This window comes from Panthera tigris, assembly GCF_018350195.1.
Source record: "Panthera tigris isolate Pti1 chromosome A1 unlocalized genomic scaffold, P.tigris_Pti1_mat1.1 chrA1_random_Un_scaffold_58, whole genome shotgun sequence".
Classification (NCBI taxonomy): Eukaryota; Metazoa; Chordata; class Mammalia; order Carnivora; family Felidae; genus Panthera; species Panthera tigris.
Window position 1 is genome coordinate 89,773 of NW_024962143.1, and position 18,628 is coordinate 108,400.

Below are 18,628 nucleotides of genomic sequence, written 5' to 3' on the forward strand. Positions count from 1 at the left end.
TGTCATGACAAAGAGTTCATATTAGACAAAAATCTATACATGTTGAGTTCATTCATTTGGTATGTGTGTATGTGTCTATTCTATGCAGATACTATTAAAAAAAGAGTGGCACCTGGGTGGCTCAGCTGGTTAAGCGTCCAACTTGATTTTGGCTCCTTATTCAAGCTCTGTGTTGGGTTTGACACTAGCAGCACAGAGCCTGCTTAGGATTCTCTCTCTCTCTCTCTCTCTCTCTCTCTCTCTCTCTCTCTCTGCCTCTGTCTTACTCTCTCTCTCTCAAAATACATAAACAGTTGAAAACTTAAAATTAAAAAAAGATAAATCAAAATGCAGAAAACATATTTCATATATTTTTTCTTTCAGAGTGTGGCAGATTAAGTGGCACCTGGGTGGCTCAGGCAGTTAAGCATCTTGATTTGGGCTCAGGTCGTCATCTCCCAAACCGGTTTGTGAGTCTGAGCTATGGGTCGAGCTCTGTGCTGACAATGAAGAGCCTGTTTGGGATTCTCTCTGTCTCTCCCCTCTCTCCCTGTCCCTACCCTGCTTGCTCTCTCTCTCAAAATAAATAAATAAGCTAAAAAACAAAAAACAAATTCAGTGTTGCAGCTTCAAATTTAGTTTTTCATTTCACGGATAAAGAACCTTATTTACATCACCAGAAATTTTATTTAATGAAAAGAATAAATGATTATTTCCTCTCTTTCTACTCAAAAACACCTAAAATATACCAAGATTATACCACTCGGTAAGTTACCTTAGAAACCCCAAGAAAGACAATAGCCAAAAAGTGAAAATTCGCAATCAACCTGGTATGGACTAAAACAGATTTCACTTTGTATTCCTTAGAAACACAGGTTTTGCTAAACTAAATCTAGGATATCACCTTTATTAAACTGAAAGGCAAGGGCAAAAATTTCTTTCGGTTCTTCACAGAAATCAGCTGTAAGTCATTCGGAAAAGTCTAAGCATTTTTTTGGTTGTTACCTGGCTTTTTTTTCTTAATTTGCACTTAAAATATTTCCTCCCACATTTTATAATTTAAAGAGCATCTGCTCTGCCTTAATCCCACTATTGCTGCTGTGATTTTATGATACTTTCTCTCAACTCTTCATACTTTAAGTTCATCTCGCCCTTCTAAAATGAATTCTTCCACTTCACCCCCCTCCTCATCTTCATATGCATCTAGCTATTCTTTCCAGCTGCCTTCTCCTTCTTTGCTTCCGTAAAGACATACCCGAGAATTGTCTACTCCCACCAAACTTTCTAAATTTCAATCCTGTACCTTCCTCTCTGTTGTCATTACACTGATTTCTATTATGATCTTGAGGACTTCCATTTCTTCCTAAGATCCTTTTCATCATTATAAGGAGCAAGAGGATGGTACGGGGTGGGGCAGTATAAAACAAAACAACTTACCTTTGCAAGACCAAGGACATCTACCGTTTTGAGAGAAGGTTTCAGAAGAGATTTAGATGATGGTAAAACAGGAAGAGGATCGCCATAAACTCTGACTGGTGGTTTGGAAAGAGTTTCAGCCATATCTTTATTTTCAGAATCAGGATTGTTGTCCTCAGATAAGGTTCCATCTTCTGGTTTCATAGTGCCACGTTTTGGTCTCACTTAGTAGAAAACAAAGTAAAGAGGACATGAAAATATCTGTAACTTCAAATTAGTGAATAACACAAGAATGGACAAGAATTAGTGAATCATACAAGTCTTCCAATAGCTTACTGTTTTTAATGAATTGCCAAGAAGAATGCAGGAGCTTTGCTATGCGTGATTTTGGGACATTCTAGAAAAGAATTAATAGCTTTAAGAATTACAAGAATCCAATTTGATAAAATCATTGTAATATTCACCATTACCAAATGAGCACCATTACACAAGGAACACAGGCTTTGGAATCATTCAAATGTAGATTCACATCTCAGTTATGCCGTTTACTATTTATTACCAGTCTCCATTTCCTTATGTGGTGAGGATTACAAGAGATCTCATAGGTAGTCCCAAACGTTATTCGCCGTACCTGTAACTGATTAACATCGGGTAAATACTTTACCAAAGTAACCTCAGATAAACAATGAACCCTAGGTAATTGAAAGCATGTTGAAAAAACTAACACTAAGAAATTTAAATATGTTATCTTGTGAAGTGTTTGCATGATTTAGACTGGCATGAACTATCTCTTGTAAGAGAAAATATACAAACGTACTCTTCAGTAGTATCTTATGTCGGTAAGTTGGAATTGCAAACAGTTTAAGTGGCTTCTGTTTCTCAAAACACTAAAGACAAATATGACTATTTAAATGTAGTTCCTTCTGGGACGCCTGGGTGGCTCACTCAGTTAAGTGACCAACTTTTCATGTCAGCTCAGGTCATGAACTCACGGTTAGTGGGGTTCAACCCCCACATCGGGCTCTGTGCTGACAGCGAGGAACCTGCTTGAAATTCCCTCCTTTCCTCTCTGTCTGCCCCTCCCTACTAGCGCTTGTTCATTCTCTCTCTCTCTCCCTCCCTTTCCAAGAGAAATACAAACACTATAAAAATATTTTGCTCAGCTCCTTCCAAGAAAGAGAAAAAAGAATAATAAACCTTGTGGGGCAATGATTCATGGATAAAAACCACACACAGACAGTAGAATTCCATAACCAATATGTTGACAATGGAGTTGACAGAAAGTGATGTACTAAAAGAACAGACACTAAACAAATGTTTTCTGCAAGGAAATATTAGGGTAGGGGTAAACCATTAAAAAAGAGCATGGTGGTGGGAACACGTAGGTGGCTCAGTCAGTGCAGCGTCCAACTTCAGCTCATGAGTCATGGTCTCACAGTTTGTGGGTTTCAGCCCCACAGTGAGCTCTGTGTTGACAGCTCGGAGCCTGGAGCCTGCTTTGGATTCTGTGTCTCCCTCTGTCTCTGACCCTACCCCGCTTGCACTCTGTCTCTCTCGTGCGCTCCAAAATAAATAAACTTAAAAACATCAAAAATATCTTTAAAAGCATGGGGGGGAGAAGAGGAAAAAAGGAAAAAAAAAATGAGACATGACCAACCAATGAAGCATGAGCTAAAGCAAGGAAGAAAAGCAGAAATGTAAGAAAAATAAGATAAGTGGAAACAACATACATTTTTCAACAGGTACATAAGTAGGATTGGGAATATAGTATGAACAATAGTCTCTTTTAAACCTTTGAAAGATATATATAGATATATATAGATATAGATATATATATATAGATATATATATATAGATATATATATATAGATATAACCTATACGTACAACAGAGGCTTTGATTCACAGTATATCCCTAATAATACTGACTTTTATCACACTACAGTTATCTGGTTATAAGAACTGTAATAAAGAATTTAATTTTTTTTTTCAGTATAAAATAAATTGTTCAATTACTGGCATCTATCACTTCCTAAAAGCTATAAATTATTACTAGACTAACAAAAGAACAGAAAAAGAGAGGTTCCTAACACATCAACTTTCACTATGGAGAAAGAATTGGGAATGAGAATTCTAGGAAGAAATGGGAACCTTCAAAGGGTGTATGTAATGGGACACAGATGGGGTTAAACAAACAAAGGCTGAGGACTTTTTCTCTGCAATTCTAAGCTCACAATGGGAGGATACTAAAAATATACTGTAACCTTCCTTCTTATGTAACTCCTGATTTCCTCGATAGAATTCATTTGCATGTATACATGTTAAACACTAAAACGGAATATAAACTGAAGCCTGACTTTTTAAATTCACGTATTTAATTGTGATATATCAGGCATATTTTGTTACTTTTCAAACTCCATTCTACGGAATTCCATTTCCCTACTCATTTATTCACATTCAAAAACTATGACATTGTTTCTTCCAAGCAAGACTTTATTCTAGGAGCTCCAGGAGTCAAACAACTGTGTTTCCTAACCTGCAGTAGCTTATGATTTAGGGGCTTTGAAATGAATATTTAAACAAGTATCAGATGTCTGAAACTTTAAATTTTAGAATCTGACACAAGGACTAGGAGGAGATAGTTTTCAAAGCTAGAATAGGAAAGATTTCTGAAATTAGAAATTTGACAACTTGGCTATGAAGAGCCTCTGCTCATAGAGCTACTCTTTTCAGCAAAATATGTATTCTTCGGGGAGATGCACAATTTTAACTTACTCTTCATGGAGTTATTTCAAAACTACAGGGGAACACTTTTGTAACGTAAATGTTGAGAAATAATGTAAACACCTAAATTTCTACATTTTCTAACATGATTTTAGTCTAAATGTAGAACAAAGGATAGAGCCAAAGGAAAATCCTGTATCTCACCAAAATTAAACTTCCCTGGGGCAGGGGGCAACCTACAATAGATACTTGGACCCAATCAGGTTTCATTTAGGCATGAGTATTATCAGTCATGTTACTATCACAGTAAGAATCCTTATCCTTAACCAAATGTCACATTTCCTCCAGTATGGGAAAGCTTTTCCTAATATAATTTGATGGTCATTATATATTTTCCAGCCCATTCTTTTATCAGCCTCCACCTGTAGGATTTACCAAAGTACAACAAAAGAAAAGAAAAGAAAACACAGCAAAACATTCAACGCGTCATGTATCTGTAAAGTGGTTTTTTTCTTGCTAACTTTCCATGACACACATAAAATGATGATACACAGGCTCCTCTTAAATTGTCAGAGTAAATAAGGGAGAAAACTCAATTCAGAGCAGGAAAGTGAGTTTCCCAGGAGAGTACTTTACCTTGGTACCAAAATGTAAGACTTGGCTAGATGATGTAGGCCATGAATCATCAGGACCAGGTTTGTCAGAAAGCCTTTAGAGCAAAAATATACAACAAAAATATGTTCATTTATTTTAAAAGAAAATTTAAAAAGTTAAGTGAAAGGTCACCTATCTGTGTATTAAACCACGATTCTTGGTATCATTAAAAGTTGGCCTCTGGTTTTTTCATTAAGTTTTATTTTAATTCCAGTAATAATAGCATCAAGTGTTATATTAGTTTATTAATATAGTGATTCACCAACTCCATACTCACCCCGTGCTCATCATGACAAGGGCACTCTTTCATCCCCATCACCTCTTTCAGCCCTCACACCACTAACCTCTCTGGGAACCATCTGTTTGTTCTCGGCAGTTAAGAGCCTATTTCTTGGTTTGTCTCTCCCTTTTTTTTCTCCCTTTGCTCATTTCTTGTTTCTTAAGTGCTCATGATTAGCATCACATGGTATTTGTCTTTCCCTGATTTTCCTTAACATACTACTCTCAGTCTCCATCCAGGGCATTGAAATGGCAAGATTTCATTGTTTCATGGTTGAGTAATATTCCACTGTGTGTGTGTGTGTGTGTGTGTGTGTGTGTGTGTGTGTGTGTGTGTATACATATCCACACATATACATACATATAGGACTTCTCCTTCGTTCACTCATTTGTCCATGGACGCTTGCACTGGCTATTGGAAATAATGCTGCAATAAACACAGAGGTGCATGTGTCCCATGGAATTCGTGTTTTTGTATTATCTTGGGTAGTATCCAGTAGTTACTGGATCATAGGAGAGTTCTGTTATTAATTTTTTGAGAAACCTCCATACTGTTTTCCACAGGGGCCGCATTTGCATTTTCACCAACAGTGCAAGAGGTTTCCTTTGACTCCACATCCTCGCAAACACTTGCTTCTTGTGTCTTGGAGTGTAGTCATTCTGACAGGTGTGACGTGATATCTCGTTGTACTTTGGGGAGCATCTTTTCATGTGTCTGTTGACCATATGTATATTGTCTTTGGAAAAATGTCTGGTTATGTCTTCTGCTCATTTTCAAACTGGGCTTTTTTGGAGGGGAGGATACTTACTCGTATCAATTTTTTATCGTTTCTGGATACTAACCCTTTACTGGATTTGCAAAACATTTGCAAATATGTTCTCCCATCCCAGAGGATGCCTTTTAGTTTTGATGGTTTCCTTCACTGTGCAAAAGCTTTGTAGGTTAATGTAGTCTCCATAGTTTATTCTTGCTTTATTTCCCTTGGCTCAGGAGAAATAACTAGTAAAATGTTGCTACAGCCAAAGTCAGAGAAATGAGGGCCTGTGCTCTCTTCAAGGATTTTTTTTTTTTTTTATGGTTTCAAGTCTCACACGTAGGTCTGTAATTCATTTTGAGGTTATTTGTGTGTATGGTACAGAAATTGGCCCAGGTTCATTCTTTGGCATGTGGCTTGTCCGGTTTACCCAACACCATTTGGTGAAGAGACTGCCTTTTCCGCACTGGATAGTCTTTCCTGTTTGTGGAAGATGAACTGACCATACACTGGTGGATTTATGTCTGGCTTTGCAGTTCTAGTCCACTGAGCTAGGAGGCTATTTTGTACGCCAGTACCCACCATACTGTTTGGATTACTACAGCTTTGGAATACAACTTGAAAGCTGAGATTGTGATACCTCCAGGTTTCCTCGTTTTCAATACTGCTTTGGCCATTCAAGGTCTTTTGTGGTTCTATACAACATTTAGGATTGTTTGTCTAGCTCTGTGACAAATGCTGTTGGTATGTTGACAGGGATTGCATGACATCTGTAGATGGCTTTGGGTAGTGTAGACACTTTAAAAATATGTTTTCTTCCCATCTGTGAGCATCGGATGTCTTTCTCTTTCTTTCCATCACCTTCAATTTCTTTCATCAGTGTTTTACGGTTTCCAGAGTACAGGTCTTTCACAATTTGGACCCTGTTTTAAAAAAGCTTTCAGTTCTCTATTTTGCCTCCACCTCTCCTAACCTGTGAAATCTCCAGGAAAGACCCAGTCTGAGTTTCCATAACCAAATGTGACAGGCAGGGAATGCTCTGAAATGGTTGAATATTAAATGTATAAACGTTACCACAATGACTTCTCACCTCACATCTGTCAGAATGGCTCAGTTTCAACGCACAGGAAACAACAAGGGTTGCTCAGGGTGTGGAGAAAAAACAACCCTTGTGCACCGGTCATGGGATGTAAATTGATATCGCCACAGTGAAAGCCAGTATGGAGGGGCCTCAACAAATTAAAAACACAGATACCATAGGATCCAGTGATTCCACTACTGGGTATTTATTTACCCAAGGGAAATGGAAATACTAATTTGAAAAGATATATGCACCCCTATCTTTATTATAGCATTATTTACAATAGACAAGATATGGAAGCAACCCAAGTGTCCACCAATACATGAAGAGACCACACACACACAAGCACATATACACACGCACGCAGACACACACACACACACACACACACACACACACACACAATGAAATATTATGCAGCTATAAAAGAGAATGAGATCTTGCCATCTGCAACATGATGGATACACCTAGATGGTTTGAGGCTAAGTGAAATAAGTCAGACAGAAAAAGACAAATCCTACATGATTTCACTTCTGTGTAGAATCTAAAAGGGGGAATAAATGAACAAACAGAGCAAAAGCAGAAACAGACCCATAAATGCAGAGATTTGACTCTTGCCAGAAGGGAGGGGAGGTGGGGGGATGGACAAAATGGGTGAAGGGGAGAGGGAAGTTCAGGGTTCCAGTTATAGAATGAATAAATCACAAGGCTCAAAGGTACAGCATAGGGAATCTAGTCAGTGGTATCGTAATAGCATCATACATTAACAGATGGGAGCTACGCTTATGGCGATCAGGGTGAAACATCTAGAGTTGTTGCATCACATATTACCTTGTGTGTCAGGTAGATCTCCGTTTAAGGAAACATATCAAAGTTTAGGTTTCTATGTTATGAGTGGTAGGACTAACTAGAGGTTGAAAGATTCAGAGTTCCCAAGGCCAACTTTGTTCCCACACTGGTCTTGCCTTATTTAGGTCCATAATAACTAGCAAGACATTCCAAGCCTTCAGGGGCATTCAGCTACCCAAGGAGGGAGACTGTTGTCAAAATGGTCCTGGTCGTTGTGCCTCTATTTCTCTATACGCTGTCTGAATATTTTCTTCCCTATGAGCTCCCTACATCACTCCTACATCACTCTTTGGCACGGTTCTGTGGCATTCCCCACTCTTTCAATCTTTAGCCTATGAAGCCATACACTCCTACAACAAGGATGGGCTCAAGTGACCGAGGGTAGGAGCCATGTCCTGCTCCTGGAGAACAAGCGAATTGGGAGTCTCAGTCATCCACACAGTCACCTCAACATAGGCATGTTATCACCGATCCAGATGAAGCTCCCTTACTGATTTGACAAGTCAGTCCTACCCCTGCCCAGCCCTACAAGTACATGGGAAGGGCATCACAGATTTAGGAAACGAGGTGGAGTGAGGAGACAGCTTGCCTTGGGCCATACATCTCTGATGTTCGGAATCTCCACCACCCACCCCCAATTCCTTGAGAGGATCTAAGCCATCCTCCCTCAGTTGGGGTGGAAGTAGGGGATACCATATTTCTATTTGCTGTAAACAGACTCTTCCCAGCAGCTCAAATGATTTTTAATCTCTCTCATCAGAAAATCTGAGGTATGCTCGCACCCTCAATGAAACCAACACACACAAAAGCAGAAACCTGGTCACGACCCTCTTGAACACTCTATTTGAATATGCCTTTCTAAACAACTCCCCGAATCCTGGGTCCTTCATTCCTGTCATTCACCTTTATCTCACTTGGCATAAACCCCCATATTCTGACATCTTTTCTCAAGCTCTGATTCCTAACCAACTCAGTGTTGTTCTCCTTGAAACCTGGTCTCCTCTGCTAATTCGATTCTTACCCTCCTTCATTGTATTCATTAGACCCACTCCCCAGCTTTCTATTATTAAAACAGTTGCCTCCAAAGATGAAGACAAAAAAGAAGGAAGAAAGGAAAGAAAGAAAGAAAACCAGAATTTAAATCTCATTTCTGTCACTTATCATATCCAAATAGGTCACTTCAATCTCTTTTGAGTTTCAAATTCTCCAGGGAAACAACCATTGGGCAAGGAGGTGAAACATAGGTTGACGTACCAGAGGGTGTTTTGAGGAATTAACCTCTGAGGTTCCCTAAATCTTGAGACTCTAAGTGCTTTTGATTTGGCCTCTGGAAAAATGGAGAGTCCTTAGCTGGCAGAAGTGGGAAAATTATTGGAAAAAAAAAAAAAAAAGAAATACCAAGGAAACCAGAGAAGAAAGTCAAAAGGCAAAAACACAGTACAAAAAAGTCATGGGGGGAAAAAAAAAACTCCAAAAAACCCAAAAAGCTTCCTAGAACTAGACAAGGGTACTAGCCCAAAGGGAAACCAGCCAGGGAACTTAGGCAACAGAGAATCATATAGCAATATCCTCGAAATAGAGGCTGAATTTAATTAATGTAACATGGTCTACAACTAGATATCCTTCCCTTACAGAAAACTCATTTGTCTCGAGAAGAGGGGATACCACTACATCTAAGGAGCTGCCTGACGACATCTTGCTTATTATGTAAAAGCCTTGACACCATGGCCATAGCTGGCATCCACCCTAAAATCTCGGACGGTAAAAACAAGGAACTAGTTACCACTGCACTAATGACTTTTGTTAGCACTAGTGGTCAAATATATGAGGCCCAATGCTTGGACTAATCTGGGTTCTTAAGAAAACCCTAAATTCGGGTTCCGACACCATTACCTTTGACATTCTGAGTTGATCTGCCCTAGGATCTGTATCTTCATCTCAGTGCTGCTGAGGAACCAGAGAATGGATGTGGAAGCTTCACGGGCTGATGGGCAAAGCCCAACAGCTACCCATTAACTATGGAATCATGGTCGAGTCTTCAACCTCCCTGAACCACAGTTGCGAAAGTAATAAAAAGTAGGCTACAATAACACAGCTACTTTGCAAAGCTATACAATGACTATATAACTGAACAGATGTTACCCATAGGATATAGTGTCTAGTCCAGGGTAGAACACGCAACAACTGCTTTTGTTCTCTGCGTTCCCTTAGGAGACACATAATTTTCAGTTCATTCATTCCCTTTCCTTTCCTTTCATTATCCGTTTCATTTCATTTCATTCCTTTATACTTTGAGAGTGAGTGCACACAGAAATCGGGAAAGATATCCCAAGGAGGCTGTCAGCGCAAAACCCGACGTGGGGCTTGAACTCACAAACCTGAGTTGAAATCAAGAGTCACACCCTTAACCGACTGAGCCACCCGGGTACCCCAGCAAATGTCATTTTTACAAATCCATAAAAATCCTACCTGGTTACAGAGTCTTCCTCAGCCTTCTCATCTGATCCTAAAGAAGAAAGCAAAATACATGTTAAATCAACAATCGAAAAATAGAGGAAATTACAAGTGTACGGCTTATGATTTGTTAAAAAGTATTGGTTTGGGACCACAGCTGGAAACCACACTACACTGAATGGTAATTATACCATTCGTAGGCTTAAAGCACTAAGAAATCTTACTTTCTCCTCTATATTGACCAAAAGCAAGAATGGGTTTTATCAGAATTTGACAGCTACAGGTGAACTGATGTTTACAATGGCCATCACTGACCGACTCTATGGCACTGGAGGAAACTGGTATCGTTAGGAGAATGATTATCATGAGCTGACAATGTCAGACTGAAACTAGCATGATTTTTCTGGACTTCCACTACTAGAGGAGTTGAAAGAGAGTACCTTTAGTTTGCTGTAACACGGCAGAACTTCCCCAGCTCTTCAGCAGACACTCTTCAGTTTTAGGAGGAAACACCCCCTCACAAAGTGTGCTCTATAGCTACTGTACTTTGCAGCATGGCCAAACCATAGCAAGCAGACGCTCCGTGGCCTTATTTCCAATGGCAAGGTAACAAGGAAAGATTTGGCATTCCAGTTTGATAAAGTTCTAACCTCTGGAGACTGTCTCCTTCCATTGCTAGAGAGTCTATCTAGACCCACCGCACATCACAGAGGAGGAGGATCCCAATGTGAGTGCTGTGTAGTGGTTCATGATGTCATTTTTCTCAACCCTCCCCATTAGGTGACACACATCTAGAGAAATCATACTTTTTTTCATGGAAGGCAGAGGTCATCAGATCCTCTACTGATGAGCAACTAAACAAAACAAAGGGCAAAGAATATCTTGAACGCCTACATTCAATTACCAGGATATTTTCACTTTCTAAACATTCAAAGACATCCACTCTATGATTCTAACTATATGACACCTGGAAAGAGCAAGGCTATGGAGCTAAGGGTTGGGGTCAATGTAGGGAGAAACGGGCACAGCACAGAGGACTTTTAAGGCAGTGGAACTCTTTCACACGATACCACAAAGGTGGACTCACATCATTACACATTTGTTAAAACTCATAGAATGTATAACACCAAGGCTGAACGTTAATGCAAATTAGAGACTTGGTCTCAAAATGAAGAGTCCGTGTCCATAGAAAATGCACCACTGTTGTCAGGGTGCCTGGGTGGCTCAGTTGGTTCAGCGTCCAACTCTGGATGTGAGCTCAGGTCATGATCTCACCGTTCATGGGATCAAGTCCTGCATCAGGCTCTGTGCTGACAGCACAGGATTTTCTCCCCGCTCTCCCTCTGCCCCTGGGCTGCTCACACGCATGCATGCTCTCTCGCTCAAAACTAAACCAAGGAACTGAAAAAAAATAATCCTACTAAAAACGGACCACTGTCGTGCAAGATGTTAACAACAGGGGAGGCTAGGCGTGTACGGGAGCATGGTATGGTATATGCAGACTCTCTGTACTTCCTATTATATTTTGCTGTGAACTTAAAACTGATGAAAAAATCAGGCTTATTAAATGTATGAAACAACAAAAGCAACAAAATATGGTATCCATTGTAGCTACTCTTAGCATATACTAACTCACGATACAGTCCTCTTGAACATTAAAATAGAGATCAAAGTAACACAAAAGGGGTACTGTCTCCCATTTGGAAGTATATGAAAATACATAAACAAAACACAAAAATACAACAGTTATTTGTATACGTAGGCAAGAAAACAATTGATGAATATGACCCAAAATCTTATACCTATAAACAGGGGTTCAGCACCATAGGAATCACACCTGGGTTTTCCATATAATTAAGAGATTTTCATTCTCATTTTAAATCAAAAATCATCATGTTGATCATACCTAAGAATCATAATGAAAGCTTAATCCCATAAAAAAAGATTATAATGACCTAATATGGCCCTCCCTAGTAATTTTTGTACAAATACCCACTTCATATGGATGATGAAACTGAAAGCAGTACCATGGTAACCATCATGTTACTTGCTAGTAAAATAAAATTTGAAGACACCACCAAAAATGACGTCAGGGCTATAATTCCTATGCAGAACAGATTTCATCCAGCAGGCCAAAGATGGCTACCCTCAGAACATCCTACTTGAATGACTGGCCCTTGGTGGTTCCCTGGGATCTTGGATTTAAGGAGGGTTCCCACCATTCCCTAGCTGCTTAAGAGTGGTTCACTGTGCCTAAGTGCTGGTACAATCAATGTGCTTAAGGCTGTACACTTGATTTCCTTGGTGGAAACCTGGAATTTTGGGACATGCTAAGGAGAAGATGCCTATGTGGTTAGCATTTGATGAAAACCTCGGGCACTGAGTATCCATAAGCCTCGTACTGGCAGGCAACATTTCACTTGTGCTGTCCTAATTTCATGCTGGAGGAATTTAGCACATCCTGCTAACTCCATAGAGAAAGGATTCCTGGAAGCCTGCGCTTGGTTTCCTCTGGCCTTCACCCCATGCACCATTGCTCGGTGCTGATTGGCCTTACTTGCCTGTCCCCATACCAATCCACACGCATGGCTACAACTATATGCTGAGTCCTGTGAGCTCTTCTAGTGAATAATCAAATCTGGGTGTCATTGGGATGCCTCTAACACAACTGCATTATATGAAATTTTATTATTTGGGTTGATGTCTTACACGTGGTTACAGTCAGAAGGTCATGTCACAGAATACCTTTCCTGGAATCTCTTTTCTTGGTATTGGCCTTGAAAATTCCTACATCCCTATAGATCCATTTGAAGAAAGGTTTAAAAGGAATAGATGAAATCATGATGTCAGAAATTGTGAAACAAGCAACAATCTTATTTACTCCGAAAAAAAAAAAAAAGACAGAGAGAGAGAGAGAGAGAGAGAGAGAGAGAGCGAACCCTGGTGATTGCCCCTATGTTCTACCATATAAAAGTTCTCTGAAATATGAAAAATCAGTTAATCTTCTCCAACTAACTAGGACTTAGTCCATTTTTCTGGCAGATAGGAATCAAAGAAGTACCAGGGATCATTCTACAACAATCAGAACTATCAGACAGAATATGAAAGCATACTACTGATCATAGTGTTTTTTTGTTTCTTTTCCTTATTTTCCTAGAACATTAAAAATATAGTTCACCTATTAAAGGCAGTTATTGCCAAAATAATCAAAAGTCACAAATACGGCATCCAAAATGTCAGATGAGTTATCTTGATGTCTCCCTATCTGACCCTCCTTCCAATTCTCTTATTTTGCCCTAATTGATTCTACCGTATGAAGTACCCCCATTTTATATGGCATTAACGTATATGCATTTATCGCTGACTACAAATGCTTATGTTCATCCATGGTAGTTAGGACATATCTCTGCATCATCAGCTAGGTCAGTCCTTAATGTCTTGCCAACAGTGAGGATAACAGTAAGAGTGGGAACACTTGGGGATACGACTCTGACAAATTCTGGTACGAGAAGCTCACCTGATAGTGTTGCTGCATTTCAAATCGTCTGCTCTTCCCTCTAAAGTACTAGTGTATTTTACCACCTTCCAGTAGAAACACAATACACACCGGCTTACTTTCCTTCATTTACTCCCTGTAGTCTCGGCCATTCACATCATTCCCTCTTTGGCTCTTCTCTTCTTTCCTGAGGCTCCTTAGGCCTTCCAGTATCTTGAAAGGGAACTAGTCATTTAGCTCCTTTGGTGGCACTCTCAATTTAATCTGTTGCTGGCACCACATACGATATGCAACTTATCTCCTTTTCACATCTCTTTCTCTTTCCTATGCACTTAACAGGACGTTTTCTTTACATATTAGAATATATCAGTATTCCTGTTTTAAATCAACATTCTGTCAAATGACCTTTGCATAAAATACAGTTCTTACCTTCTACTTGTCCATTTAATATACTTTGCCCTTTCTGATCCACAGCTCCAGAGAAATGAGGAACATATTTGTTGGGCTTCTCAGACATACTCTGTTAAAAGTAGCATCAGTAATGAGTTGCGTGAAGACTGCATAAGCCTTTTCCAAGAAAATATCTGAATTTATGACTTAAATAACAATCAGACTTACAAATAAGAAAAACGTATTGAACACCAAAACCTTTAAATACCAAACCTCATATACGCTCTCTTGATTCAGCGTACCATTGAATCTTCATTTGGCTATGGACTCTCTAAACTGATCACGGAAGGCCAGAGTAAGTACTTTCAAAGGCAGAAGCCTGACTTGTATGCAGATTTCAAAAAGGAACTAACAAAACACCTTCCTTTGCATTCCTGACCAAAATAAAAGGACACTTGAAATAAGGTTTGAAACAAATTCTTTAAAAGTCTACTTGCTATAAATGAAAACTACTTCTAATAAAATGGCAGACATTTGTTTCAGTGTCAATTCATACCTCACATGATCAGAAACTTTGGAGTATATCATGTTGAGTATCAACAAAACACTGTTGTAGCTGCTGCTTCGTTTAGGTAAACAAAGGCTTGACCTTTTACTGGACGAAAGAAGGGTTGGATCGAATGGCAAAGTAGTAAGAAAAACTTTTCTTAAAATCATGGTGAACTAGTAGCAAAAAAATATGTAGATATAGGTATGGAACTCTTCAGAATGTGTAGTAAGCATTCAAACGGCAAGTATAAGAACATTTATGTCTTAGTCACCTAAAATGTGCCAAGCACTCATTTCACTATGCACCTTTTCGTTTTTACACACAACAATAATAATGATTATGATGGTGGAGTGGGTCTTCCTACTTCTTGGTCACTCTAAGACATTGGAGTAAAATGATGATCCATGGTCCTCTCCGTCCAGAATGTCCCTCGCCACGGTCTACACGACTGGTCCTTCTCATCTTTCCCTTGGCACCTTTTGCCACCCTCAGAGCTTTTCTGACTACCAAAATTCCCACTCCCACTCTCATCGTCATCCTCACTGCAAATGCCCCCAATGTTCTCTCAACTAACATTGTCCATTTCCTATCGATGAAGCCTTTATAGTCACTTACAATGGATTGCTGTCGACTTACTTTTCTGCTCCGACCACAACAACCTAAACCCTCCCCTTGTACACTCAGTAGCTAACTGCTTGGTACGTACTCAGTATACAAGGACCAATTAATTAAGGTCAAAACATTTACACTAATCTCACTGAGTAGATCTCAAAAGTACCAAATCACTATACTGTTGACCCTTGAACAAAGCAAGGGTTACGGGCTCTGATGGCCATGCACTCGAAAATCCACAAATATCTTTTGAAACCTCAAAACCAAATAAAAAAAACCCAAAATTACTACTGAATTTCCTACTTTAAAAGCAATAACACTTAAAAATCAAAAAAGTATATATGTATTGAAAACCAGAACATTAAAGCAGAAGCACTTGTATATGCTCTCTAGGTCTCATCTACCTTTTCGGCCTCATTTGGCCATTGACTCTGTAAACTGAGCATGGAAAGTCAGGGTTAGGATAACGGAATGCTGAGCTTACCAACAATAGACACAGTCGATTAATGCATGTTTTCCCTGTTATATGTATTACATACTGTATTCTTACACTATAAACTAAAGAAAAGGTTACTAAGAAAATCGTAAAAAAGGGGTGCTGGGTGGCACTGTCGGTTCAGGGTCAGGCTCTTGACTTTGGCTCAGGTCATGACCTGAGTTCAACGCTGGCAGTGTGGAGCCTGATGAAGATTCTCTCTCTGCCCCCGCTTCCCTACTCACGTGCTCTGTCTTCTCTCTCTCTCACAAAATAAATAATTAAAAAAAAGAAAAACAAGACGAAAAAGAAAATCATAAGGAAGAGAAAATATGTTTACAGGATGGTAGTGTATTTATTGAAAAAAATCTGTATGTATGTGGACTCCCACAGTCCAAACCCATCTTGTTCAAGGGTCAAATGTATACCTATATGATGTCTCCACTAAGAGTTTACTGGAACTTATTATAGCCCCAAATGAGAAAATCAAAAACGCATTCTAACTTTGCCATTCTTTTCTGGACACTAGGGCCATTTTATTGGCCTTCGAACATCTTCCCATTGAAAACAAGCATTCTTGGGGGGCCTGGGTGACTTAGTCGATTAGGCACCCAACTTTGAAATTGCGAAAAGGAAAGTAAAAGGTGGAGGGAGGAGTTAAGATGGCAGGGGAGGGGATCAGAATTTCCCTTGTGCCTCAAACACAGCAGTATTGAGGTCACAACACTTGCAATACCAGGAATACAGGAGGCAGAGGGACAGAAAAATCTCCACAGGTGCAAAGTGACAGCTTGGCGGGACAGAAGGGTGTGTATGCGAATTGGGAGAAATAAAATGGGCAGCACAGGCATGGAGTGGGGGAAGCCCTTTGGTGGAGAAACGAAAGGAAGGTAGAGAGAGAGGCTGTGGGAAGTGCATTTGGATATGAGAAAGCCTGTCCGGACCACAGACCAAGGAGAGATCCAGAGGGCCAGTTTCTACTTTGCAAAACAGCCTTAGAGGCTAAAAAACAGGATTTTCAAGGTTGCCAGACTTTCTCTAGACCAGAGCTACCACCTCCCATGCCTGGTGGGGAGGGAGCCGCCCCTAGGCTTGGTAGCAATCTCAGGGCTACACTGGGAGAGAACACCTTGAGTTTGGTGGAAAGGGGAGGTATTGCCCTGCCCAAGGGAAAAAGACCGTGCAGGCACGAGCCAGAGGCCCTCTGTCCACTGGGCAGAGTGGCGCAACTCCACTACCAGGTCCGAGCAAAGCGGGATCCTACAGGGTTTTGAATCCCAGCTCAGTGCTCAGGTGGCACAGGGGACTGTGCAGCAAGGCAAGCCGGCTCCCCAGGCTATTCCGTGAGGACAGCCTAAACAGTGAGTTTTGAGACACCTCGTGTGGGGAGGAGAGATTGGGGTGTCGCCATTTCTCTCCCCATGACCAACATCGTGGGGCTTCAGGGAATGGACAGTGAGCCTCCGTGGAGGCAGGCCCATTACACCGAACCCTGGCTCTCTGTGCCTCGTAACCGCTTCTCTGTAGGAGTGAGACTGACACTGATGGGACAACACAGCCCCTCCTCTGGACCAGCACAGCCACCAGTCCCAGGCACCAATAGACAACTCTCCTCCGGTTTTCTATCTTTGTTTCTTTCTTTCTTTGTTTGTTTGTTTTCATTTGAGTTATTATTCTTTTGTCTTTCCTTTTCTTTTTTAATGTTTATTTCTCTATTTTGAGAGAGAGAGTGAGTGATCAAGCAGAAGAGATGCAGAGAGAGGGAGAGAGAGAGAATCCGAGCAGGATCCATGCTCTCACTGCAGAACCTGATGGGGGTTTCGAACCCACCAACAGCGACAACATGACGTGAGCCAAATTCAAGAGTCGGACGCTTCAGCTACTGAGTCACCCAGACGCCCATCTTTTCTTTCCTTTGCTTTCCCTTTCTTCTCTTTTCCCTTTTTTCTCTTTCTACTCTGCTCTTACTTCTTCTCCCTTTGGAAACAGCCTAGGAGTCTCGAGTTGACGTGGGTCAAAGCCAATTATATATCTACATATATCTATTTATCTTAATATATACCTATATATCTATATTTAGATATACCTAGATATAGATATAGATATAGATACAGATATATATTTTTTACTTTGTTCTTCTGTTCTGGTTCTTTGTTTGATTGCGCATTTTCTCTATAGTTTTCTAGATCACCTTCTTCATTTTCCTCCCTCTCTTTCTGGATTAAGCCCTATAGCTCCTTAGAGTCACTGCTTGGTCTTTTTTTCCATTCCAGTCATTTCTCTTTTTGTTTGGGCTAAGGATTCTTCACCACCTTCTTCTCCTTGTTTCCAGGATTACTTCAACAAACAAATCAAAGCCCATCAGGTGGAGGGCCCAAACCGCCACTCCAAGTAGCGAGAACAGCAGCCAAAGACGCACCGAAAGAGTGCACACAACACACTCCAAAACACATTTGTTCAACTGCCAGGCCCTGGACAGTATAGGAGCTCTTTTTAATATAGTAGTACTCGCAGGTGTGGGACAGAGAACAAGCTATTCAAACACATAAAGGGCAGGAATCTAGCCAAAACGACGAAATCGAAGAATTCCGCTCAAAAAAAATTCCGGGAAGAAAGGACAGCCAGTGAAGTGCTCAAAAGAGACAGAAACAATATGTGTGAGCACATTTTAGGAATGACACTCATAAGACGCATAGTTGCGCTTGAAACCACGCATAGAAGACAGCAGACAATCTACTGCTTCAGAGGTCAAGGACCTAAGGAATCGTCACGATGAACGCTGAAAATGAAATGCTGTAAAGGAGATACAAAGTAAACTAGATGCAGTGACAGCAAGGATGGGAGAAGCAGCAGACAGAATCGGTGAAACAGAAGATACAATTGTGGACAAAGATGAAGCAGAGAAAGGAAAGGAA

General features: G+C 40.3%; 1 protein-coding gene across 4 annotated transcripts in view; it reads right to left on the reverse strand.

Annotated features, from left to right (window-relative positions):
• LOC102962413 (ankyrin repeat domain-containing protein 26-like) overlaps positions 1–18,628 on the reverse strand; it is a 138,698-nt gene that overhangs the window by 89,431 nt on the left and 30,639 nt on the right. For all 4 annotated transcript variants that reach the window (XM_042977070.1, XM_042977069.1, XM_042977071.1 and 1 more), the window contains 5 exons: positions 14,116–14,206; positions 10,206–10,242; positions 4,755–4,827; positions 1,732–1,792; positions 1,417–1,619 (listed from right to left, as the gene is read on the reverse strand). In XM_042977070.1, coding sequence (XP_042833004.1) covers positions 1,417–1,619; positions 1,732–1,792; positions 4,755–4,827; positions 10,206–10,242; positions 14,116–14,206 — 465 coding nt within the window. The remainder of the gene's footprint in view (positions 1–1,416; positions 1,620–1,731; positions 1,793–4,754; positions 4,828–10,205; positions 10,243–14,115; positions 14,207–18,628) is intronic.